Source organism: Cyprinus carpio, chromosome B24 (genome assembly GCF_018340385.1).
Source record: "Cyprinus carpio isolate SPL01 chromosome B24, ASM1834038v1, whole genome shotgun sequence".
Lineage (NCBI taxonomy): Eukaryota > Metazoa > Chordata > Actinopteri > Cypriniformes > Cyprinidae > Cyprinus > Cyprinus carpio.
This window is the reverse complement of record NC_056620.1, coordinates 8,566,236-8,591,601: the sequence shown is the minus strand read 5'-3', so window position 1 is coordinate 8,591,601 and position 25,366 is coordinate 8,566,236. Positions and strand designations below refer to the sequence as shown.

The following is a 25,366-nucleotide window of genomic DNA, read 5'->3' as shown; positions in this document are numbered from 1 at the left end:
TCTGTCTTTACTGACATTTAGTAGGAAAATTGATCAGAAAAGCAACACATCACATGTTCTTGATATTCTTGAAATTTAACAATGTAGACCCATATTAATTTAATTGTAATAAATGAATAAACTAATCGTAATAAATTAGACTTAAACCAGAGGAAAAGCAATTATTTTTTTGCTTTATGCCTTCCTGTACATTTCTGTACATAAATGAGGCATCGCTTTAAATTTTATAATAATAATCCTCATTTATTAAGCACTTTCATACAAGCAATAGCTCAAAGAGCTTTGCAAAAAACATGAAATGCAAGATAAATATATGTAATAACAGCAGAAAAATATATATGCCATAGTACTCACCAAGATTAATACAACACACGCTTGTAAAATAAGTATATTCCAGTATTGTGCTTTTCATATTACTCTCTCTGCCATCCTCTCTTTAGTGAGTTTAGTGGGTGTTCGGATACTAACTGACCGTGAGTCCCTTCCCTGCTCAGAGAGGAAGGGAGAAGCGACTATGTGTGCTGAAAAATAGCCTGTTACAATGGCTACAGGATCCAGAACCTAATGGCTCAGGAACTACGGAAATCCAGGAGACCTGGGACAGGAAATGTGAGATCTGTGTAAACATGTGCCTGCTCAAGTGAAGTACCCTCACATATTCTGCCACTCACAGTGATATCCCACACATGGCCATCTTAGGGTTGGGGAGCATGGGGTCACGCTTGACTCCGTGTAGAATAACAATATTATATTAAGAACGAAATAGCTTCAGGTTAATAGACTCAGGTTGTTTGATGTACATAGCAAATGCAAAGAGGTTCAAATTACACAAATGCATTATGTAGGTTTTGAGGATTTGGTTCTTTCGTGAAAATCATTTAAATAAATCCTATTGTGATTCATTGCACATCACATTTAGTACCCATTTTCTCATATCTCATATTACTCAACTACACTGGTATTTTGTCTATTTTCCAGTCTGGCATTGTGTCATTTCCCTGTTTTTTTTTTGGTTGCTATTTTGTTTAAAGGGAAACACAGTGATATTTCCAGCCAATGAGTATTTATAAAGGCAAGATGGTAACACATTGTCATCTAAAGAGGAACTGCTGAGGCTAAGGGCTTCGTGGAACATGGGATTTACCTAGTGTTTTATTGGGAAGCGCCATAGTTAAAAGTAAATATTTTGTCTGTGCCGACTCAGATGGGAAGGGTGTGAGGTGAAGGACAGGGGGGTCAGAAGAGGATGTCACTGGATATTTTTTCTGAGATTTGTAGTTATGTAATTAACTTGTCTACTATTTTCCAATTAAATAAATACTTTGATCTGAAATACTTTTTTTTTTTTTGTAGTGTCCGTTAAGAATAAAAGGGCATTACAATGTGTATATATATATATATATATATATATATATATATATATATATATATATATATATATATATATATATATATATATATATATACAGGTCCTTCTCAAAAAATTAGCATATTGTGAAAAAGTTCATTATTTTCCATAATGTAATGATAAAAATTAAACTTTCATATATTTTAGATTCATTGCACACCAACTGAAATATTTCAGGTCTTTTATTGTTTTAATACTGATGATTTTGGCATACAGCTCATGAAAACCCAAAATTCCTATCTCAAAAAATTAGCATATCATGAAAAGGTTCTCTAAACGAGCTATTAACCTAATCATCTGAATCAACTAATTAACTCTAAACACCTGCAAAAGATTCCTGAGGCTTTTAAAAACTCCCAGCCTGGTTCATTACTCAAAACCGCAATCATGGGTAAGACTGCCGACCTGACTGCTGTCCAGAAGGCCATCATTGACACCCTCGAGCGAGAGGGGTAAGACACAGAAAGAAATTTCCGAACGAATAGGCTGTTCCCAGAGTGCTGTATCAAGGCACCTCAGTGGGAAGTCTGTGGGAAGGAAAAAGTGTGGCAAAAAACGCTGCACAACGAGAAGAGGTGACCGGACCCTGAGGAAGATTGTGGAGAAGGACCGATTCCAGACCTTGGGGGACCTGCGGAAGCAGTGGACTGAGTCTGGAGTAGAAACATCCAGAGCCACCGTGCACAGGCGTGTGCTTTTGAACCAGAAACAGCGGCAGAAGCGCCTGACCTGGGCTACAGAGAAGCAGCACTGGACTGTTACTCAGTGGTCCAAAGTACTTTTTTCGGATGAAAGCAAATTTTGCATGTCATTCGGAAATCAAGGTGCCAGAGTCTGGAGGAAGACTGGGGAGAAGGAAATGCCAAAATGCCTGAAGTCCAGTGTCAAGTACCCACAGTCAGTGATGGTCTGGGGTGCCATGTCAGCTGCTGGTGTTGGTCCACTGTGTTTTATCAAGGGCAGGGTCAATGCAGCTAGCTATCAGGAGATTTTGGAGCACTTCATGCTTCCATCTGCTGAAAAGCTTTATGGAGATGAAGATTTCGTTTTTTTTTCAGCACGACCTGGCACCTGCTCACAGTGCCAAAACCACTGGTAAATGGTTTACTGACCATGGTATTACTGTGCTCAATTGGCCTGCCAACTCTCCTGACCTGAACCCCATAGAGAATCTGTGGGATATTGTGAAGAGAAAGTTGAGAGACGCAAGACCCAACACTCTGGATGAGCTTAAGGCCCGCTATCGAAGCATCCTGGGCCTCCATAACACCTCAGCAGTGCCACAGGCTGATTGCCTCCATGCCACGCCGCATTGAAGCAGTCATTTCTGCAAAAGGATTCCCGACCAAGTATTGAGTGCATAACTGAACATAATTATTTGAAGGTTGACTTTTTTTGTATTAAAAACACTTTTCTTTTATTGGTCGGATGAAATATGCTAATTTTTTGAGATAGGAATTTTGGGTTTTCATGAGCTGTATGCCAAAATCATTAGCATTAAAACAATAAAAGACCTGAAATATTTCAGTTGGTGTGCAATAAATCTAAAACATATGAAAGTTTAATTTTTATCATTACATTATGGAAAATAATGAACTTTTTCACAATATGCTAATTTTTTGAGAAGGACCTGTATATATATATATATATATATACATATATATATATATATATATATTAGAAAATAAGTGTTCTAGCAAAATGTTTTTTCAACCCCCTGCTTTTGCAAGTGAACGCGAACTTTTCTTGGGGAAATGCAAAATTTAGACATAAGAAATGGGCCTCTCGACAATCCCAACAGTCCTATGGGTATACTTGAATTCTTCTTGTCAACTGCTGAATCGCTTCCCTAATGTTTTCCTGATATGGAATGTCTCCTCAGATCTCTGGGTTACAAAAGATTTGTAATGTTGAAGTTGTTGTAGAATCCTTATATTGTCATTGTGCATGTGAAGAACAACTACTTTTTAATTTTATATATATATATATATATATATATATATATATATATATATATATATATATATATATATATATATATATATATATATATACACACATACAGTAAATGTAAATAAACATAAATATAAAAAACATAAAACAGAGATACACAGCTGCATTTGTTGATAGAGTTGTAACTTTTTCTTATTGACTTTTAAGTAGCCTGCTGATATCTAACTTCCAGGCAGAAGTGTGGACACCCATCCACTTATACTATCAAGGACATTAACATAAAGAACAAAACACTACTCTCACCATCAAACAATGCTGAGATTGTTGCTTAGTTGATCAATACACTGCAGAGGGTTATGGGTAGAGTGCCCATGCATTGATTTCAATATACAAGCGGTCTACAATGGAGTGGAAAAATGTTTCTGAAATTTTAGTGGTCCTAATGGACTATGGATTTGTCCTTCTCTGGTTTATAACTGATCTGTGTTTTCAACATGATTGTGCTGTCTTTATTTTTAGCCACATATTATTATATGTTCTGGGTTTATTGACATCAGTCTTAGCCATTTTAATATTGAATATTCAGATAAATATAGAATAAAATACAGTTATTAACATATAGGTAAAAACAGTAAAAAATCCGATACTCAAATATTTTTATGAATTATGGGGCCACCTAATGGTTATAAGCAATAACAAATGTGCAACGACATGTAAAGGGCAAAATTAATTCAATGTTCTTACCTGACTGACTCAAATTAAGAGTCAATTTGGTAAAACCTACTCTAACTCCATCATACAACTGAAAGACTTGATGAAAAAACGCTCATAAGCTATAACCATATTAACCCGGTTCTGTCAACACTGCTCTGGCTCCCTATTAAACATCGTATAAATTTTAAAATCTTGCTTATTACTTATAAAGCCCTGAGTGGTTTAGCACCTCAGTATTTGAACGAGCTCTTATTGTATTATAGTCCTCCACGTCCGCTGCGTTCTCAAAACTTTGGCAATAACTTGATAATGCCTAGAATTTCTAAATTAAATGCGGGCGGCAGATCCTTTTCCTATTTAGCGCCTAAAATCTGAAATAACCTACCTAACATTGTTCGGGAGGCAGACACAGTCTGTCAGTTTAAATCTAGATTAAAGACCCATCTCTTTAACCTGGCTTACACATAACACATTAGCACATTTCAAATAGGCTGAATTAATTAGGACAAACGGAACTGGGAACACTTTACATAACACCCGATGTACTTGCTACATCGTTAGAAGAATGACATCTACACATATTAGTCTGTTTCTTTCTTATTCCGAGGTCACCGTAGCCACCAGATCCAGTCTGTATCCAGGTCAGAGGGTCACTGCAGTCACCCAGATCCATCCAGTACAAATCCAGCTCAGATGGTGGATCAGCACCTAGAGATGACCTCGACAGCCCTGCATGCCAGCGGAGACCAGCCCAACTATGAGACAGATCCCCAATGAAGACCTTGTCTAGATGGCCACTGGGACAAGACCACAGGAACCAGATGAGTCCTCTGCACAATGTGACTTTGCTGCAGCCTGGAATTGAACTGCTGGTTTCATCTGGTCAGAGGAGAACTGGCCCCCTGACTGAGCCTGGTTTCTCCCAAGGTTTTTCTCCATTCTGTCACAGATGCAGTTTTGGTTCCTTGCCACTGTTGCCTCCGGCTTGCTTAGTTGGGGACACTTAATATCTAGCGATATTGTTGACTTGATTGCACAGATATTATTTAAACTGAACTGAGCTGGATGATGACCTCACTGAATTCAATGATGAACTGCTTTTAACTGAAAGTTGAGTGTTTACTATTGTCATTTTCCATTATTGACACTATTTTTCTATGTAATATTGTAAAGTGCTTTGACACAATCGGTAGTGTTTTTAAAAGTGCTATATAAATAAAGGTGACTTGACTCATGTTAAGATGGTTACAGACATTTGGGAAGCAGATTTTAATGGCTTTCAGAAATGTCAACAGATCTAGAAAGGATGCATTTATGTAAATCAATTCATAACAGATACTCATGTTGATACTCTTGACAGTGACAGAACTTTAACAGTGTTTATAATGAAGTACACTTGATATAGAATGTGATGGAGAAAAGAAAAACATATAGAAACAAATAAAAAAAATCACAGTAATCCTAAAACAATCAGTAACTTAAAATCATTTAAGCACACACTCAAATAATAAAACAGAAGATATACTATTACTAGAAAATAATATCATTAGAAAACATTCAAACATGTTGTATCTGAAATACCTGAAACAGCAGCTAACTCTGATGTGAAATAACTAGAAAATGTAACATGGTTTTGGACAATTTACAATTCCATAGCAAATGACACCAATATAACTAACCAATGCTACAATAATGTAACTGCGACAGATTCTTATCTCTAATAACAATATAAGTGCATTAGTTGAGGCATTTTACAAGCTATTAGGTTGTGTTAAACTCATTAGTGCAAATAAATAATGAATGTTGAGTGTTTCTGTTTGACTAATGACTCCATTACCTCAATATTCTCTGTGCCAATGGATACAAATGTTTTTTATTGTTGTACAACTGATTTATTAACACCAATTCGACCTTTGATGATAATAATTTGTATTTTTACCATCTTATATTTTCTGGGGTAGGAAGTATATAGTACAGGGACATTTGCCTGTAAACCTTACAACCTGAAGCTGCCTAGACTGATGGACTGATATGTGGCTAGTGGGTGTTTCATAATTTAAGTGCAGGCGAATTGAGGTAATGAATACAGCAGCACTGGAACTGCTATCTCAGCCTTAGTCACTCACTCCTTCAACCAAACCTGCAGAGATAACAAAAAGAAATGACATCATACAAATGCAATGCTGTGTCATGCAAAAAAAGGTTTCACTACATCACTATGGGCCAGTTTTACATTTAGCTTCTATGTTAAGACAGTGTCTTAGGTACAAGTTTAACCAACTAGCAGACAGCCAAAAGGTAATCGGTCTTATTTTTGGATCCAACTTAGACTAATTAAAATATGAGTCTTAAAAAAAAAAAACTTGTAAGCCTAGTCTAAACCTTTTATGCAACCAGCCCTATTTTACAATACTGAATAAATTCCATTTCTGGTGAATACAAATAGAGTTACAATATAGTGGCGAGTATTAAATAAATAATTTGCAACATTAATTTAATAGTATTATTTTTGTTTAAAATAAATTTTTGTTTAGTTTTTAAAAGTAAACAATGTTTAATGAAAAATATACATTTATACATATACATTATACATATATTCATATTACAGAAGTTAGTGTTACATTATAATACATTATTTGTTATTAGTTAATAATTTAATATTCATTTTTTTAAAGAAAAAATTTATTGAAAAATAAATTAAAAAAAAAATAATAATAATTTTTCTGACATTAAAGCCAGCATTAAACTGTAATCGTGATCATCTTTACTTTCATATTGTGATGCATTTCTGAGTGAAGTGGCCTCTTGAATGTTGGGTGGGATTTAATTTTGTCATTTCCGAATTGATTGGATTGTTGTTTGCTACTTTATCAGAACAAAAGTTTAGGAGTAAACAGATGCAATAAGAAACAAAATGCTAATAACCAGAACAGCACTGTGAATGCTATTGTGTACTGTATGCTTTGACATGAACTCACTCTGTGGAGGATCCACGTCCATGGCCCGCAGCGAGTTGCAGGATCCATTCTGTTTGGGTCTAGCGCCAAGCTCCCTGTTCTCTTTCAATGAACTGGTTTTCAGATTCAGACTTTGAGTTTGACTCTGTGTTTTGGTTTCATCTGTCTTAAGGGTAAAATAACCACCTTCTTCAGCTACAATCTTCTCAACCTTCTCCATCAGCTGAGGCAGTTGCGGGTGTTCGCCAAAAATATAGTTATTTATGACGTGGTACCTCTTCTTACACTTGTCCACCACCCACTGAAGGTCACGACCTTCCCTTCGTATGTGTCTTTCTATGGACTTGTCCTTTAAAATCTCTGCCCAGGTGAACACCACCATGGTGTGCTTCCACACATCCTCCCCAAAAAGGGCTAAGTTCTCCTCTATACGAGCCCGGTCTGTTTCTGTGAACATGCCGACAGGTATGACCAGCAGGAATGCATGGGGTCCAGGTGGGCACAAAGTAACGCTTCGGACCATCTCCTGCTGGTAGTCCATCGGTGTGGTCTGGGCTGAGAACCAGCCAGGAGTGTCTATTACTGTTACTTTACGCTTATCCACCTCAGTTTCACGCTTCACACAGAATTCAGCGGCACGTTCCAGACGAAACTCTTCGCGGCCCAGAATTGTGTTGCCAGTCAGGCTTTTACCTGGCCATCGCCAACCCAGCAGGATCAGGCGGAGCTCTGGGAGACGGTTAGCTTCACGTGCTGCTGCAGCCAACCGTTTCTCTTCCTCAGGATCAAGTTGGTCATCAGCTGTAAGGTAACAAAGCATTATTATTTGTATATTTGGGGAGCATCCAAGACTATGTAGTTTATAAGCTGCATTATTTATCTGGATCATAAATGATGGTAATAACATTCCTGTTAATTTGTTGTGTTATACTGCTGTTTAAAAGTTTGTGTTTAATGTTTTTTTGAATTAGTCTCTAATGATTATAAAAGTTGCATTTATTTGATCAAAAATACAGTTAAACAATAGTGCTGTGTGAATAATTATTACAATTTAAAACAAATATTCAATTTTAATGTATTTTCAAAGGGAATTTATTCCTATGATATCTAGCCTAATTTTCAGCAGCCATAATTCCAGTCTTCATTGTTATATGATTCTTTAGAAACCATTATAATATCATCGTACTGACTCCACCTTTTGAATGGTATATCTTCACATTGTATTTTAATTAACATTTTTATAATTACTATTGTAATATAGTATAATGTATAATATATATTTCATTATGGAGACATACAAGTCAAGGAAGCTTTAATCGGGAAGGATTTCTCAATGATGTAAACTCTGAAAGCACAGAGTGTCTACATCTGACATGTGATCTTACGTCATAGTTTCTCCTTAAGGCTTAAGCAAGGAGAAAAATTTATGACCAAGACCTTTACACTTATAATTATTTTCTAAATATTCAACTAACCTGCCAATCAACATTAACACTAAAATAGTAAGTTACACTTTTCCCTATAAAAACTCACCATTGAGAGCCTTCAAATACTTTCACTCTAAAACACACTACGTTAGAGCGATGATGGACTAAACGGTGTTTATATGTAAAACAGACACTGTAAATGACTCTTTAACCCTTTAATCGGATGAAAAACTCATGGATGTGTGTTTTATAATGTGAGTTTCTGTTGTGCCTTTAGTCCACCTGTGAGCGTGATACCTGAGAGCAGCGGAAAACAGTGAGACGTGTCACATTCACTCGACACACACTCACCATACAGTAGTAACGTTACGTACAAATTTAGTAAGCCAAATTTAAATACAATTGCTGCGTTATAAAGCATTATTTAACATTATACTTTAAAACAACTTACCGGTTGAATTTGATGGTCTGTTTGAGCTCATGATGATGCCTTTTCGTAACTTTGGACGTGTCAGTAATCCGGGAGAAAAGAGCGATTTCCTGCTTGCCTCTTGAGTCTTGAAGGGCGGGAGAGCTATCCGAATCTGATTCATGAATGATTCACTACGAGTCGGATCTTTTCAATGAATCACTTGAACCGCTCGGTTCTCGAGTAAACTATTGAAGAACAATTGTTGCAAACAAAATATTGAAATATGTCTACGCCTATGTTGAGATTGAAAAAATAGCCTTTTATCAACATTTAACCCAGATATTTAAATGAATGTTAGTATCGTTTAATATGTAATCGATAGATTTCAAGTGACGTCGTCCACCTGGAGAGCAAAACGAAGCTTTGCTCCGTTCACGTGACTGAAAGCTATGAATTGCAAATTAAATAAAGGTTCTAAATTATTTTAGAGTTTTATCAGCTGAATCGTGGCTAAACGGAAAAGTTGCAGATTACAACAAACAGATTACAAAAAACGGTATTGAAAAAATTCTCAGAAACAAATTATTCAAATGAACCGATCGAAACGAGTCAGACTTCCATTACCAACGGGAGGAGTGCGAGGGCGCGCTCAGCGCGAGCTCAAGATGCCATCTAGCGCACACGAGGGTTCAGACAAGCTCTTTACTTCTCCAAAAGCACAGAGTACCATGGTTACTTATACTAGATACTAACGGTAATTGTGTCAAAACCAAGACTTTACAACATTGTAAACACACTCTTAAATCATGCATTTGATATGTAATTATTTAATATGTAACATTTATTTTATTCCCAAATCCTGATTCAACATTTACATTTAATTAAACTTACATTTTAATCCATATTTACATTTAATTAAAACATCCTTCACTAATAATATGTACACCAAATTGCCAGCAGTAATCCTTCATCTTAAAGATCAATACATAAAATAACTACTTTGAATACAACAACAAATATTGAGCTTAATTTCTCTACTTTTCTTTCTTTTTTTACACAAAAAAGCTCTTATAATTTGACACACATTCTTAGATGTAGAGAAAGAGTGCAAGTTAACAAAAAGTAGAAAGAAGAAAGTGTGTGTGTGTGTGTGAGTGTGTGTACTGCTGCTTATGAAGCCCAGGCAGCCAACCTCTTCATGTCATGATCATCCTCCACTCTCTTCTTTGAGGCTGAAAAGGTGAAACAACAGACACTTAGATGAAGCGTCTTTTGCTGAATTTTAAAGGGTTTGTAGAAACTGAATGTGTAGGTGTTTAAATACATACTTGCACGGTGGCTTGGCCTTGTGCTGGGTAGTTTGGTGGCTGGTACACTTGGTAACCTGCCCATATTCTTCATACTTTCTTCTAGTTCTTCCTGTTCCAACTCCGCCAGCTCTGCCAACAATTCATCCTTTAAAAAAAAAAAAACGTAATGAGCACAGATCACTTCATAAATCAAAGTAAACGAACTATGCTGCTATAAATACAAACAATAGAAACAATCAAAAAGCTGCAAGAAAGAGAAAGAGGGCAAAAACCCTCTTAAACTTTACAATTAATTGTAATTAATTATTCTTTTTTTGTTATTATTTGTAACACCTACCTCATCAAACTGATCCCCAAAAGGTTTTGAGATGGCATCACTGATCTCTTGAGCTACTTCCTGTTGCTCTGTAATGTCCTGCATAAGGGAGTCAATCTTATCCAGATCTCTGAAAGCGAGAGAGACAGATTGATATAGGATGTGATGACATTAGCACACAATGAGAAACAGTAGGTTTACGGTTTAATCCACTGGTAAATTTTAATATTTACAAAACTAATGTATCCAATAGTCACTCAAAAATATTGAAATAAATCACTACATAATTTTCTAGTATTGATCAATCAAATCAAGTATTCCTGAGAGCAGTGTAATAAGTGATAACTGGGTAAACAAAAGAAATGATGACACGCACATGTTCTGGTGAACCCCTTTGATGGCTTTAGCTGCGTAACCCATGTTCTTCAGAACCTCTGTGTTCGTGGTGGCATTCTCAAGGGCCTCTCGCTGGAATTCAATAGTGGACAGGGTCCCGTCAATCTGCGTCAGCTGCTGTTCGAAACGTTTCTTCCTCTTAAGAGCCTGTAGTGCAGCTAAAAATAATGGGATCTAATGTTGGTGCATCTTATTGTCGTCATCATCATCATCATATATTCCACAGCAAAAGTTAAATTTTATAATTAAATTATTTTAGTTTCATATCTTCATGATGTATATGATCAATTGCATTTTTAAAATATTTTTTTTTAAAGTTGTTCTCTTTCACTACTGAGGGAAACTAAAGAAACAATCAACACAGCTTGTGAACAAGAAAAGTCAGACATCGTTTTGGAACAGGTAAAATTTTGCGCACAAAAATTAGGTTTACTTTAGTCAATTCTGCTAAATCAAATGAAAATATATATATATACACACATGAAAGATCAGATAGAAAGCTCATGTAAATCCATTTGAGACATGGCTTTTAAATGAATCTTCAGCCATGGCATCTGGGTGTAAACTACATGCTTGTGTAAATGCACAAAGGGACAGCTGCAAATGAGGAGCGGCCAGATGAACTGCATGTTTTTTCTGTGTGACAGGGCGTCACTCCACTTAAACAAAAGCCATGTTTCAGTGGGGTGTTGTTACACTTTTCAGATGTAAGTTATGACCATTTCAAAAGCACATTATATAACAGAAAGCTTGCTTGTTTTAATCATTTACAGATGATTATAAAAAGGGTAATAAAATGTCTTTGAGAATTTATTTTTGCTATATTTATGCTGTATACATTTTGCTAAACTATAATGTTTACAACTATATGACGAGTCAAAACATTTTGGTAAATGTTTAAATTATTTTATTTAATAAATAAAAAAGAGACAATTCTCCTATGATGTTTTATGTTGTAAACTACACAAACGAAATAAATAAACCATACCTAATTTGAAGATTGTATTTCGAGTTGTATATGCTTCTAAAAGTCCACATGGCCTTAAAGAGCTCATAAGCAGAAAGAGCCATTCTACATACCTCTCTTGTTTTTGGTGCCATTCTTCTTGGCAATCGTGATCTCCTGCTCGATTCTGCTCTCCAGGTATTCCTGTTTTTTGGTTAGCATGGCCTCTGTCTCTCTCAGTCTGTTGATGGCCTCTTGAGGTGATGGACTAGACCGGGACCGATGCTTAGATCTAGAGCTGGATCCAGAACTAGAACCAGAACCAGAACTAGAACTAGGCCTGGAGCTGGACGAGCTTGATGAGCCAACTTTAAACATTTTTGAAATTTTACTCATTTTTGAGGTAATACTTGTAACTCTAATTAAAAATCCAACTGATTTAAAATACCGGACAGAAACAGGATCGCGAGAGAAAGAGGCAATTCTTGACAGTCTACTCTTCAGATAGAATTCAAAACACCTTCATAGTCCAACCCTACTCTTCCTGAAATTCAACACCTGTGCGCACGTAAATTGGTCCACGTGACTGTCTCTGAAGACACGCCCATTGAAATGCAGAAGAGCGTCACACAATGGCCCGTAAATAATATCAAATTTTAAAATAAAAACATCCATAAATAAAAAATTCTCCAAATCGCTGTTCTAGCACATACATTAAATTCAATGTTAAAAAATTAAATTGACTATACACCTGGATGATGCATTCTTAATATAGATAATCCCGGAATATGAACACAATAGGCTAAATAGTTAAGTGTTTTCTCTGTAATGGTTTTCTATGGAAAACATTTAATGTAAAACTTTGCATATTGCGTTTTAATTCTGGGTTCATCTGCTTGCCTGTACAAAGTATGCATCATCAATAAGGTAAATACAGAATTTGGCTTTTAATATCATTGTTATATTACATACTTAATACAAACCTTGTAAAGCATTGGAGGAAAGCCTTGTTTTGCCCTGCAGGTGGGCGTTCCTATCCGGGTGTGATGTCACATGAAAAATATGAATAAGGCCTATAGACTTTAGCAATCTATGTGGGCTAAGATGTGGATTGCTTATCATTGCTTTGGCACAAAAGGCATTCAGCAATTACTTTTAAAATAACATGAATAATTTTTTACAGCAAACATAACGACTGCCAAAACTGACCTCAAACCAACCATTGTGCTGGGTGACTGAGATTGTGTAAGGCATCCACAGCCGCAGGCTTAACGAGAGACATGGGCTGCCACACTGACCTTTTCTTCTTCCCTCCTAGAACTAGAGCCTGGCTAGGGCTGGCTGGTAGACACCACTCGCTCCTTAACCTGGTCAGGGATGAACTGCTGGAATGGTGCCATTTGTTTTTCAGCTGCCTGAAATCTTTTGACAGTAGTGTGTCACACAACAGGCCAGATGACTTTATTGGGATATCCAGCATGAAGACTTTTTTCCTTTTCCTACCACTCATACATTAGCCTTTGCAGCGGCAGTCATTGATGTAAAAGTGGGAATTGATCTTCTTCTGCTGAGGCGGTCTGTAGACTGTAGTAGACATGTCATACTAAAAGGAAATATGTCATTAATCATTTTGGCAGCTCGGTTTCAATAAAAGCTGTTTTTGGACTGATGAGGAAGGTTTTTTTTTTTTTATTATTTATTTTTATAGTACAGCAAATTATCAAAAGATCAAGGAAAATTTGATTGGGTTACTGGTATAATTCATGCATAGACAAAAAACATTAAGAATAAATACAAAGAATGATCATCAGTATTTTCTGAAATTCCTTTATGGCTCATTTAGGGAGAGACAATAAAAATATTGAACTTTTCAAAGTTTCACTAAACATGTCTTGAGATCACCACCTTGGTTGAGACATACAGTATTTATATAAAGTTTATCCTACCTAATGTAATTTAGGAATAACAAAAGTACTGGTCTGCATGCTAATGAACCTTATGAAGCACTGTCTGAGTTTAATCTCCGTGACTCACTGCCGTTCTCATGCTATAATTAATAAAAAGTTGGTGTATTTGTGAAAGTTCAACATGAGAGACTGAGAGATGTCCGATTTGTAATTAAATGATTATTTTGAATGAGATAATTTTAATGAATCAGTCGATCAGTTCAAGAGAAAAGATTTGAATGATTCATTCACAATTCAGACTGATCCAGTTTCACGTTAAACTCGCAGATTCAATGGCAACTCATTGGTATCTCAAATTCTATTTGTTAGTGATCTTGAATTAGAGAGCTCTCTAATTCAAATCTTTCTACTACAAATCCAAATACAACAAATATTTATATTACTTATAATAATATTATAGCTAATTATTTTTCCGCAATTTATAGATATCTTGAATCGGATTTCTTTATAGTTCAACAATAAGTGCAGACATCTCTAAATATAATTGACTAGTCAAATCATAATTACGATTCGTCAAAATACAACTGTAACTCTATCTAATATTTATCGATATTCAGACTACAGATTTACATAACAGTTTAGCCTGCCATAAGTACAGTATCTTACAATAATATATCTACCATCTCTGACATGAGAGAGACCATTTTGAGATTTTGTGAAAAAGAGACTTTTATGTTGAATTTATTGTGTGTGTGACGTCATTTAAAATGGCTGAAATAGATATTGGAAAACATTGTGAAATTGAATCTTGCAAACAAAAAGGTACGTTCTTTAAAGTTTCTCATGTAAGCCGTTGAAAAATAGAGTAATTTCTAGTAGAAATCACAATTTACAGCCGGTTTCTAGAGTCTTTATTTATATTCAAAAAGCCTTTGTAAACATAAGCTGTAACTTCAGTGTGATGTGAGTCAGCAGCAAAAAAGGAACATGCGGATTTATTTTAATCATGTTCGTGTTTCAATGTAGACTTTCTACCATTCGTATGCAGCAGCTGTTCTGGAGTGTTTTGGTAAGATTTTGTGCCGTTGGTTTTGAAGACAATATAAACAGTTAATCTCAGATCTGTACTATCTGTAATCTAATTCAGTTAAATAGTGCAGATCTGAGTAATAACGAAAAGAGTAAAATTACTATGGTAGTCTTATCATGTGTTTTTTTTTTTTTTTTTTTTTTTTTTTTGTCATAATGGTCCTATGGCATTCGTGGGATGCCATAATAATACTATGGTATTCACTACCATAATATTTATTAAATACCATTCTGGTACCTTTCAGTGGTAATTGCACAGTCTATTTTGTGGGGAGACACGTGTTTTTTATGTAGTACATTCATAAATTGTGTAGGAACATTAGTCTTGAATAATTCGATTTGAGATTTTCTTCACTCATTTCATTCATTGCAATCATTTTTTTTCTTTCTCATTTTACATGAAATCTCCTCTGCTGGCTAAAGTTTGGAACACAGAAGCCGGGACTCCCACTCTTGTCCAGAGGTGAGTGAGAAATGGGTTTACAGACAAAAAATAATAATTAGTGCAATGTACAATGTTAAAACCGTACCATATGCATATATGTACACACAAAGATGATATAAACATAAATGCATAATGTGTATAATTGTGTGTGTGTTTATTTTACTAATTCCTGGGGTTTGAATGGCTGTTATAGATTATTCTCTTAATTCTTTCAGGTGCTGGTGAAGAAAGAGATTGGGTCTGGGGGAAGCACATCATATCCATGTAGCTTTGAGGATTGCAAAGGGAAAGAGCTGCTGCCTGTCATCTGCCCACACTGTGAAAAACACTTCTGTCTCATGTATAAAACCTCTTACAATCATCATTTATTTCATGCTTTACATTTCTAACACCACTTAATAAGTAACACCCTAATGGACAGAGAGACTATAGTGGAAAACCAGCAGATAAAACAATAATGTTTTGTGCATATAGTCCCGGCTGGTGTACTAGGTGTTGTGTCCTCTTCTACATACTGTATTTGACTGTTTTCCTCCGGTTTCAGACATCGGCATCAGGATGACCATAAGTGTGAGAAACTTGAGACTCCAAAGCCTCGCATGGCTGCAACACAGGAGCTGGTGCAGAAGATAGTCGGTCAGTTTTTTTAGCAATGCACTGCAAAGTATGCTGTTTTTTTGTCTTGGATTTAAGTTATTTGCATTTCCGTCTCTTGCTGTTTGGGGTACTTACAATCTTTGTCCATTAGAGGGCAGTAGTGTCTAAACTTGAAGCATTTGTGATACCAAATTATTCTCAGGAAGCCAAAGAATAATTTCCACAATACTTCCAACAGAGTCAAAGAAGAATGCACCACCAAGTAAAGGCAGAAAAGGCGCAAAAAATGCTGCAACCGCTGCAAAAGTTGCTCTGATGAAGCTTAAAATGCATGCGTCAGGAGATAAAGGCCTGCCACAGGTATCAGTGCCAAACTTATATTACAAAGTACCTTTCATTTGCATTCATTTGTCAAATATCGGCTAACATTAGAAATTCCTCCTCTGCAGACAGAACGGACGTATTTCCAGGTGTTTCTGCCAAAAGAAGCTAAAGACCCTAGTTTGCCCATGTTCTTCTGCTCTAAGTGGAGTGTTGGCAAAGTAGTGGACTTTGCTGCATCTCAGGCCAGTCTGAAAAACAACAACAACGTGCTCACAGCTAAGGTCAGCTATACAGCAAAACATAAAATTTGTTCTATAGGACAGTGCCCTCCTTTCTGTACATTTTGCATGTCTCCTTTGTCTGATGCACCCATTTCAAGTCTCGAATCAGGTGTGTTTAATTAAAAGACATGCAAGATGTGCATTGTTGGAGGGCTCCAGTAATGTAGTTGGAGGTCACTGTTTTAGGATTATGACAAATTTATTTATATTTTATTTGGTGAAAACAATTCACATTAACATACCGCTATGCTCTGCACAGAAACTGTGTTTGTGTCACCCTGAGACGGGTGAAGCCTTTAAGATGGACGCTAGCCTCCAGTCACTGCTCTCCAATACAGACTGTCCTCTGCACAATGGAGGCAACGTCATTCTGGAGTATCTGGATAACGAGAGCTCTGGACTGGATGATGTGACAGCCTATATATCTTCCTCCTGAGAGAAAATCTCATAACCATTCAGCAGAGTTTTATGGTAAAATAATTTGAGGAAAGTAGGAAAAAAGGGTGTCAGATGTCACTATGTCTGATATAAATATACATGATTTGCTTTTTTAATAAATTTAATAAATGGTCAATGGTATGATGCTTTTTCTTTTGTGCTGTTTATTAATTTATTCAAAAATAAATAAACACAAAAATGCAATTCATACATGAAAAGCCTTGAATACACTTTTTCTGTGAATTAAAATTTATTTTGATCTTTAAAACAGGGGCATAAATATCAGGGTGCTTTGACTGTTCACACAAAAAAGAAGAAAAAGCCTCACGTCAAGAATGTCATTCTTTTATTCACTAAGCAGTTTGACTATCTTTTACTATTATTTCAGATCAGATAATCTGACGTTTTATGACATAGCAAGGTTAATGTCATGTGACAACTCTTCAAAAACTTGAAGAAAAAATTATTTTTATTTTAAATGATATTTAAGTAATTATATAAAGAATTACTTTTCTTTTTTAAATGATTATACAGTTACTTTATGTAAGGAAAATCTATTATTTTCTTTTTACTTCTAATCCTAAATTCTAGGAAGGAATTTGGCTCCCACATTTAAGCCATGAGAGAAATGGTACATTGCTGTCAGGCAGAAATGATGTACTTATGTATTCTTCTCTTACCATTTGAAGCCATTACCAAATATCCTACACATAAAAGTCTCACCCAATTTCACAAAATAAAATAAAACAGCAAAATACAATGTATGTTTCTTTGTGGAAAAGTTTTTTTTTTTTTTTTTTTTTTTTTTTTTTTTTTTTTTTTTTTTTTTTTTTTTTTTTTTTTTTTTTTTTTTTTTTTTTTTTTTTTTTTTTTTTTTTTTTTTTTTTTTTTTTTTTTTTTTTTTTTTTTTTTTTTTTTTTTTTTTTTTTTTTTTTTTTTTTTTTTTTTTTTTTTTTTTTTTTTTTTTTTTTTTTTTTTTTTTTTTTTTTTTTTTTTTTTTTTTTTTTTTTTTTTTTTTTTTTTTTTTTTTTTTTTTTTTTTTTTTTTTTTTTTTTTTTTTTTTTTTTTCACGTACTGAAATACTATATTTATATACTGCATTCTGCAATATAATGCATTTTGAAAGTTAATGTGTGAATGAAATGCAATGAATTAAACATGTTGATAAAGATCTGTTTTTAATCAAATACTTCGACTGAGCAACAGAACATCTGAATCTTGCATCAGATAATTTGACATTTTCCATTTTCTCTGGAGTTCATAGATCGTTTGATAACATCCCAAATGCAACTTTCCGATTTATAGAATATTATATTAGATACATGATTGAAATGAACAAATTGTTTTAGTATTTAAATTAGTCACATGAAAGTGTGTGTAAAGTGAATATTTGGAAAATGTTTTTCTACAGAGGCCCACATATTTGTGATAAAACTAGATTATATAGAACTGTTATATTTTTTATTTCACTAATTCATAAAGAAGATTAGGAATATTAGTTTTTTTTTTTCCAGACCTTTTCTTGCTCTTGATTGGTTGTTGAAGGTCATTTTTACTAGTAATCTGTAAATGAAGGGGCATAGTGACAAAAAAATTAATTCAAACACATATACATGACTAACCTGCAGTGAGCCTGTGCATTATTAATAATAAAAGAAGACACAGAAGTCAGATTTCTAATATTGATTGCCTTATTTTTGTGCAATATAAAGATAAAGGGCAATAATGGCCACTAAAGGAACTGCTGAAGGTCTCTGGCTTGCGGTGGTAAGAAAGAAATAAAGAAATGCCTTTAATGCAACATTCAATGGGAAATATCTGATTTGTGACAAAACGAGAATCATCAGTATCAGCAGAAACAAAGATGATGAACATGGGAACTTCTGAGGAAAAGAAGCTTTTTTTTTCGGCTGGTTTAAAGGGATACTCGACCAAAAATGAAAATTTTGTCATTAATCACTTACCCCCATGTCATTCCAAACCTGTAAAAGGATGAAAACTGGGAGGCCTGTGACTGTCCCATAGACTGCCAAGTAAATAGCAGTGTCAAGGTCCATAAAAGATATGAAAGTCGTCGTAAGAATACTCCATCTGCCATCAGACATGCAATCTGGGTTATATGAAGCGACAGGAACACTTTTTGTAAGCGAAGAAAACAAAAATAACTACTTTATTCAACAATTCCTTTGTCAACAGTCTCCTCTGTGTCTGTTCATATCACCGTATGCTGCGTATGCTCTTCTGTATCATCCGCGCCACAAGGATGCGCTGTTTTCTTTCAAATCAAAGCTAAATACATATAGAAACAATGAAACAAAAGAGCATTGAATAAATTCATTATTTTTGTTTTCTTTGCTTACAAAAAGTGTTCACTCTGCTTCATATAACCCAGATTGCATGTCTGATGGCAGATGGAGTATTCTGACGACAGCTTAAAAACCTTTTATGGACCTTGACACTGTTATTTATTTGGCAGTCTATGGGACAGTCTCAAGCCTCCAGCTTTTCACCTAAAATATCTTAAATTATGTTCCAAAGACGAACAGAGCTTTTACAGGTTTGGAACAACATGGGGGTAAGTGATTAATGACAAAATTTTCATTTGGGGGTGGAGTATCCCTTTAAGAGAAGCTTTTACAATATGACTATTATTATTATTATTATTATGCAAAAGCATGTCTCTTGTGGAAGGCTTGTCAACAGCATTAAATGGAAAGTACATTACAATTAAAAAATAACAAAATAAAAACAATAACAAACACTTAAAACCCTCCATCTATGTTGCAATGTAATGTGAAAAAAAAAAAAAAAAAACCTTTGGACCCTACATCTGGTACATCTTTGACATTTAGAGTTATTCTTTAAATTATTTAGTTTTCCAGGGTTAAATATTAGTACAAAATCAAGTAACAATTCTGCATTACAGCAAGTCAAAATAAGTAATCAATGATATAAATAATTCGAAAAGAATGCTTTTCCAAAAGTTATAAGCTCGCTTTTCTAAAATACAAAGGTTTGTGGAAACTCAAAATCAAAAGTTGAGATTTTCCCCTCATTTTTTTTTTTAAAAAAAGTAATAGATTTAACAAACATTTTTCATAAATGTTTTTTATAATGTTTTTTTTTTTTTTCATATTTAAATATGTCATTGGTGTCAAATAAATGTTTGAGTGACATAATGAGTTAAATATAAAATAATGGATTATAAATAATGGCTAGTCACTTTTATATGGGAATTATGGGAATAATATACAGAGCAAATTCAAAACTTAGATTTTGTTCAATTTCAAGGGATTCAAGTGATTTTATTTAAGAGTACATGGGGCTGTTAACACATGCCAAGCAATTGGTATTCAACTTAATATCCTGTGCATCTACTAACAGTGACTATTAATATTGCACAAATCCTACTGCTGTCTCCACAGTAATCAAGAATGAGTCAGAATAAATATAGCTGCCTTACTTATCAAAGATTGTGTAAGTTAAAAGTTGAAAGTTGTTAAAAAAAAAAAAAAAAAAATGTAGTATCTGGTTTGTGCCTAAAATGCATTGCTGAACTGCATAATGATGCTGTCCTTCGCAATAATTGTCTCTGAAAGTCATGCCTGCTCACACATACATACACACCCACACTGGTTAGATGCAAGTAATTGCTCATTGAACAGTTTGTGAGAATGGCTGCTAGTGTGGACTTTAGCACAGAGTTGATCAATGTTTGTATCAACCCACTCTCTGTGTAGGCTAAGATTTATACTGCACACATCCCCAAAACAGCACGGGGTGAATGGGGAATGATTGAAGATGCTGTCTCTTTGTGGTGAAACCTCTTAATAAATCTGTCAAACACACAGTCTCAATGAAATCCACACATTACATAAAAAAAAAGAAAGTTAATTCAACTTATTTATTTACTTTAGGAATAAGATTAGATTTAGATAATCTAATACAGAGGATTTGTTTAGGGATTGACATTCCATAACTTAAAATTAAAATTGTGTTAAGATAAATCCTTGCCTGTTCTGGATATTAAAACATTTGCACTTGCAATTGTAACATTTAAAACTAAATTCATGTACAAGCATGAAATTACAAAACTGATGTACTACATGTAATAAAGTTAATTAAATAGGTCAGGGCCATGCCAAAACAATTTAATTGACTTGTTTCTGCCAATGATCTGATGATGGCGTGACATGGAAAATAATTAGAAGATTCAAGGTGTTTGCAGATGTTAATAGGTACTTATATTGATACAAACATATGCGCTCATACTTGATTGGCTGTTTTAGGACGTTAGCACAAAAGAAAATGCACACCACTTTTTTTGTTATACACCACACCATAGTGCTATTGCTCAAATTTAACAAAATTTGTTGTGTGTAAACAAAATATACAATATAATATTTAAAATATAACATTATATACACACATTAGTCTTAATAATGAACTGGCAACTGTAAATCTCAACAATGGTAACATGCAAGTTGCAGTGTTACAGTAACTACAATCATCTATGAATACCACCAACCCAAACCCATTTCACATGCTTTTATCAGCACAATTTTTTTAAAAGCACAATCAGATCAAATTTACTCTGATTTGATCATAGCTGCAAAGCATGCTGGGTGTCACAGTGCTGAATAAAATCAGGGGAAATACACACACACACACACACACTAGCATCTTCAGTGCTTGAGCTCATAATGACTGATTATTGGAACAGCAGCAACAGCAAAACCTGTACATTTTATTATCTCATCTCTCGCATATCATTGGATGGATACTCTAGAAGAGATGTATTTTATTTATTTTTAAGTTGTAACACAAGTGACAATAACCACAAATTGTGAAAAACATACATGCACATATGAGACTTGAGACACCGCACCAAATGCCACTCTTAACCAAGAAGAAAATAAAAGGCAGACTTAAATATGATAATATTAATTTGGCTAGACCTGTGGAGTTCTGGAAGAATGTTTTATGGAGTGATGAGACAATATTGGAACTTTTTGGATTAATGTATCAGTGGCATTTCTGGTCCAAAAAGGCAGAAGAACACACACCATCATTATGATCAAGCTTAAAGATGGAACAGTTTTTTAAAGAGGGTGCAGAGACTGAAGCTGATGATCATAGGACTGTTCAGCAGGGCAGCTATCCTAAAGTATCCACCTTTTTCTCAGAAAGCCTATAAGTTTTAAATGGGAGGCACTTCCAGTTTGGGGATGATCCATTTAAAAAGACTGAAGCAAATTATTTCAAATCATAAGTTTGCTCAACAAATAATATTTACCCTACAGGTTTGACTGATTGAGCTGTAACATTTCATGTTGTATTTTCAGACAGCATGGTATTTTAATGTGACATGGTATAACAAGAACATCTATGACTACCTAACATATGTTACATAATATAGACATATATTAGTAAACTGTTAATGTATGATATTTATGGTATGTTGAAAGTAATTTGTCAATGCTTTTACACTTTTTAAATTTCCTTTTTAATGATCATTGGTTGAAGGGTGAATAGACTAATGTCACCTCATTGTATTCAGTTATTGAAATGCTTATTATTAGGTTTATAGACCAAACCTTTCACTGATTGTTTACAATATAATTTACTCCCATAATTTGTGCAAAGTGTCATGGGGCATAGGAAAAATGTAAATACTTCCAAAAGGACTGAACTTGATTTAAGAATTGGTCACAAAATGTTCTTGAGTGGCATGTAGATTAAATCTCATTAAAAACATTTGGTGGGATTCAAAACCAAGACAGCATTTTTTTTTAAAACTTAACTATAAACGTGTGTTAATATACTTTGTATAAAAGTTTACTAATGCTTTGGTTGTTTTCATTTCAACAATTCAACCAAAGCATCGAAGTTCAACTGTTTAAATTAATAGTTTGCTTATAAATTTTATTTCTTGGCCTCTGCTATAGCTCTCAAATTCAAATAGAGATCCTTAACGTTCTGAGTGATTTTGTGATACATAAATAAGTTAATGTGTGTGTGTCAGAGATCCACTGATAAAGTGCGTCGGTGTGTCTGATTCACAAATGGACGAGCTCTCTCTCATCACTCTTTCACCGTGATGGGTCCAAATCAACGGATCAAAGGACTGAAGATGCTGATGGGGGATAAGAAGAGGAGGAGAGGAGCAAGTGGGAGGTGTGTGTGTGTAAGGAGGGATGTCCTGCAAGATTGACGTGATCCAATCCATTTTGTGACAGACTCCTTACGATATATAAGCACAACATCTTAACATTCCTGAATTACTTGGACTGAAGAAGAGACTCTGACCACAGAAACACCTGTTACTGAAGAGCACACGTCCAAAGACACACGTAAGTCAAAAAACTCTTACTGATTTATTCAGTAGAAGTAGATATTAAATTATTTTTTTGGTGATTTTTTTAAAGTGAATTTCTCAGCAGTAATTGTTCAATCAAGTAAAGATATTTGAAAATATTTTCTTTTTTAATTAATTTTTGGGAGGAAAGTTTTGATTACAAGTGCAAAATATGTGCAGTTTCTACTTGATCTGACCCCCAAAAATTACTTTCATCGGTGTAATAGTTGAATTACATATTTTTTTATTATTTGAATTTATTTATTTGGATTTACCATCAAGTACATTATAATATAAAAAACATTAAAAAATATCACCTATTATATTATATTATATTATATTACATTATATAAAAAAATATTAAAATATTTGAATAATGGAACTCTGTATTATATTATATACACAGTGCCCTGTATCAGACTCAGCATGCTGCCCGCCGCCTTCACTCAGCCGGTGACTAAGTGCCTGATTGGCTCGCGCTTGGGAACGGTCGCGTTCCTGCTGCTGCTAATTCTGTCCGCCACTGAGACACACGGTACCACAGTCGAGCACGACCTACATATCGTCCACAACGTCGATAACAGAAGTAAGTTTTTTCTATTCTTTTTTGTCATTGTAATTTACTTGATTTATCAAGAGAATGGCAGATGCAGTGCGCAATGTCAGTGGAGCAGCTGTCAGACGGTTATGCATTTAAATGCACTTTGTAGTCAGTTTTCTTTTCATTGTAATCACTGTCATTATATACAATACATTAACACGAAGGCTACCTGTTAAAAATAAAATCAAATTAACAAATTATCTGACACAGTATTTTTGCGCCTGTATAGCCATTATTTTATTAACCGATATAATGTTAATAAACCAACCTGCTTGAATTTCTTAAATATGCTTTGAATGTTAAAAATAATGCTGATGGTAAAACAAAAGGCCTTAGCTAACAAACCTGTTAACACACATCATCAGGAGAAATATACTTATAAAATATTTCACTATAAATGTACTGAATAAATTGAGTAAATTATGTCTAAATATGATAGATAATGTACAGTTACCAGTTAACAGTTTTACCCTTTTTTTGTGCAGTTGTAAGCTATTTTTGAACTTATTACAAATTACTTTTATTAGTTAACCTGATGTAGCCAGGTTGACTTGTTCATATAATAATTATTATTATTCACTTAAAAATGTACTTCTTAAAAATGTATTTTAATATATATAGTATATTGAGTATAATACATTCTTGCACTAACGTGAAATATGATGTTGTTCATGTGTTTTAACGCACTTATTTTAATGCATTTAATAACTGTGCATTACGAGAACTTATAAAACTGATTAACAGACATAATAAATGTATTTAAATAAGGATTATAGAGAGGCTTAATAGGATCTTTTTAGATGTTTACCTTTTTAAAGTAATAGTAAAACTCTAATTAGATTCATGATAGCCAACAAACAGACCAAAAGTATTCGTAATATGTGCATATACACCAAATATGTACTTTGATAGTAACATTTGTCTTGATCTCTTCCAATCAGGTCCAGAGATTGACCCGTTCTGGTATGTGGGGCGCGGTGTGAGACCTATCGGGCGGTTTGGGAAGAGACAGAGTGGAGGTGGTCTGCAGCCAGTGGTCAAATCTTTGGAGATCCTGTTGAACACTCTCAGGAATAAGGAGAGCTTGAGGAGTGAGCTGGCGCAGGAGGAGTCAGATTGGTTACCGTGAGATCTGCTACCTACAGCGACCTGCTGCTGTAATATTTAGGTGTATTAGTGTGTATAATTAATCACAGTTTTCTCATTCTTTCCCTGGCTGTGTGTACCTCAATATTCATTTCAAATAAACTGACTAGCAAGTGAAAATATCTGTACATATTATACAAATGCGATCTATATTAATAAATAAATAAACAAATGTATGTATGTTTTCCTCTTATTAGTAGTTTATAGTAATGGATTATGCAAACTACTGCTCTACAATTAAATGACAATAAAATTGTTCAAATATAATCTACCAAAGAACACAGTCATCTCAGAGTTTCTTCAGGAATGCAAACTTTATTCATATTTATTTGAACACTGCT

At 34.4% G+C, this 25,366-nt stretch overlaps 4 protein-coding genes across 4 annotated transcripts; 2 read left to right on the top strand and 2 right to left on the bottom strand.

The window, feature by feature from the left end:
- Positions 1–5,311: 5,311 nt before the first annotated feature.
- On the bottom strand, positions 5,312–9,062 carry LOC109046048 (GTPase IMAP family member 9). The gene is made up of 3 exons (XM_019063844.2): positions 8,911–9,062; positions 7,054–7,833; positions 5,312–6,215 (listed from the first exon to the last, which is right to left on the bottom strand). The coding sequence occupies exons 1-3, from the start codon at positions 9,050–9,052 to the stop codon at positions 6,190–6,192; spliced, it is 948 nt and encodes a 315-aa protein (XP_018919389.1). The 5' UTR covers positions 9,053–9,062; the 3' UTR covers positions 5,312–6,189.
- A 620-nt stretch (positions 9,063–9,682) lies between these two features.
- chmp4c (charged multivesicular body protein 4C) lies at positions 9,683–12,402 on the bottom strand. The gene is made up of 5 exons (XM_042751927.1): positions 11,974–12,402; positions 10,874–11,051; positions 10,519–10,627; positions 10,200–10,326; positions 9,683–10,103 (listed from the first exon to the last, which is right to left on the bottom strand). The coding sequence occupies exons 1-5, from the start codon at positions 12,233–12,235 to the stop codon at positions 10,042–10,044; spliced, it is 738 nt and encodes a 245-aa protein (XP_042607861.1). The 5' UTR covers positions 12,236–12,402; the 3' UTR covers positions 9,683–10,041.
- Positions 12,403–14,441: 2,039 nt separating this feature from the next.
- On the top strand, positions 14,442–17,061 carry zfand1 (zinc finger, AN1-type domain 1). The gene is made up of 8 exons (XM_019063843.2): positions 14,442–14,568; positions 14,773–14,815; positions 15,259–15,298; positions 15,496–15,620; positions 15,825–15,916; positions 16,116–16,237; positions 16,327–16,482; positions 16,742–17,061. Exons 1-8 carry the CDS (start codon positions 14,514–14,516, stop codon positions 16,916–16,918), a joined length of 810 nt encoding a protein of 269 aa, XP_018919388.1. The 5' UTR covers positions 14,442–14,513; the 3' UTR covers positions 16,919–17,061.
- Positions 17,062–23,143: 6,082 nt separating this feature from the next.
- On the top strand, positions 23,144–25,205 carry prlh2 (prolactin releasing hormone 2). Its single transcript, XM_042752062.1, has 3 exons — positions 23,144–23,273; positions 23,685–23,864; positions 24,821–25,205. The coding sequence occupies exons 2-3, from the start codon at positions 23,705–23,707 to the stop codon at positions 25,006–25,008; spliced, it is 348 nt and encodes a 115-aa protein (XP_042607996.1). The 5' UTR covers positions 23,144–23,273; positions 23,685–23,704; the 3' UTR covers positions 25,009–25,205.
- The last annotated feature ends 161 nt before the right edge of the window (positions 25,206–25,366 follow it).

Excerpts from the sequence above, each read along its gene's own strand:
- LOC109046048 (XM_019063844.2), bottom strand. The coding sequence starts at position 9,052 with ATGAATCAGATTCGGATAGCTCTCCCGCCCTTCAAGACTCAAGAGGCA. Across the intron at positions 7,834-8,910 it reads CAGACCATCAAATTCAACCG|CTGATGACCAACTTGATCCT; the intron begins GTAAGTTGTTTT and ends GTTACCTTACAG. Across the intron at positions 6,216-7,053 it reads GGACGTGGATCCTCCACAGA|GTTTGGTTGAAGGAGTGAGT; the intron begins GTGAGTTCATGT and ends TTATCTCTGCAG.
- chmp4c (XM_042751927.1), bottom strand. The coding sequence starts at position 12,235 with ATGAGTAAAATTTCAAAAATGTTTAAAGTTGGCTCATCAAGCTCGTCC. Across the intron at positions 10,327-10,518 it reads TTGGGGATCAGTTTGATGAG|GATGAATTGTTGGCAGAGCT; the intron begins GTAGGTGTTACA and ends TTTTTTTTAAAG. Across the intron at positions 10,104-10,199 it reads AAGGCCAAGCCACCGTGCAA|CCTCAAAGAAGAGAGTGGAG; the intron begins GTATGTATTTAA and ends TCACCTTTTCAG.
- zfand1 (XM_019063843.2), top strand. The coding sequence starts at position 14,514 with ATGGCTGAAATAGATATTGGAAAACATTGTGAAATTGAATCTTGCAAA. Across the intron at positions 14,816-15,258 it reads AGCTGTTCTGGAGTGTTTTG|TTTGGAACACAGAAGCCGGG; the intron begins GTAAGATTTTGT and ends TGCTGGCTAAAG. Across the intron at positions 15,299-15,495 it reads ACTCCCACTCTTGTCCAGAG|GTGCTGGTGAAGAAAGAGAT; the intron begins GTGAGTGAGAAA and ends TAATTCTTTCAG.
- prlh2 (XM_042752062.1), top strand. The coding sequence starts at position 23,705 with ATGCTGCCCGCCGCCTTCACTCAGCCGGTGACTAAGTGCCTGATTGGC. Across the intron at positions 23,865-24,820 it reads CCACAACGTCGATAACAGAA|GTCCAGAGATTGACCCGTTC; the intron begins GTAAGTTTTTTC and ends TCTTCCAATCAG.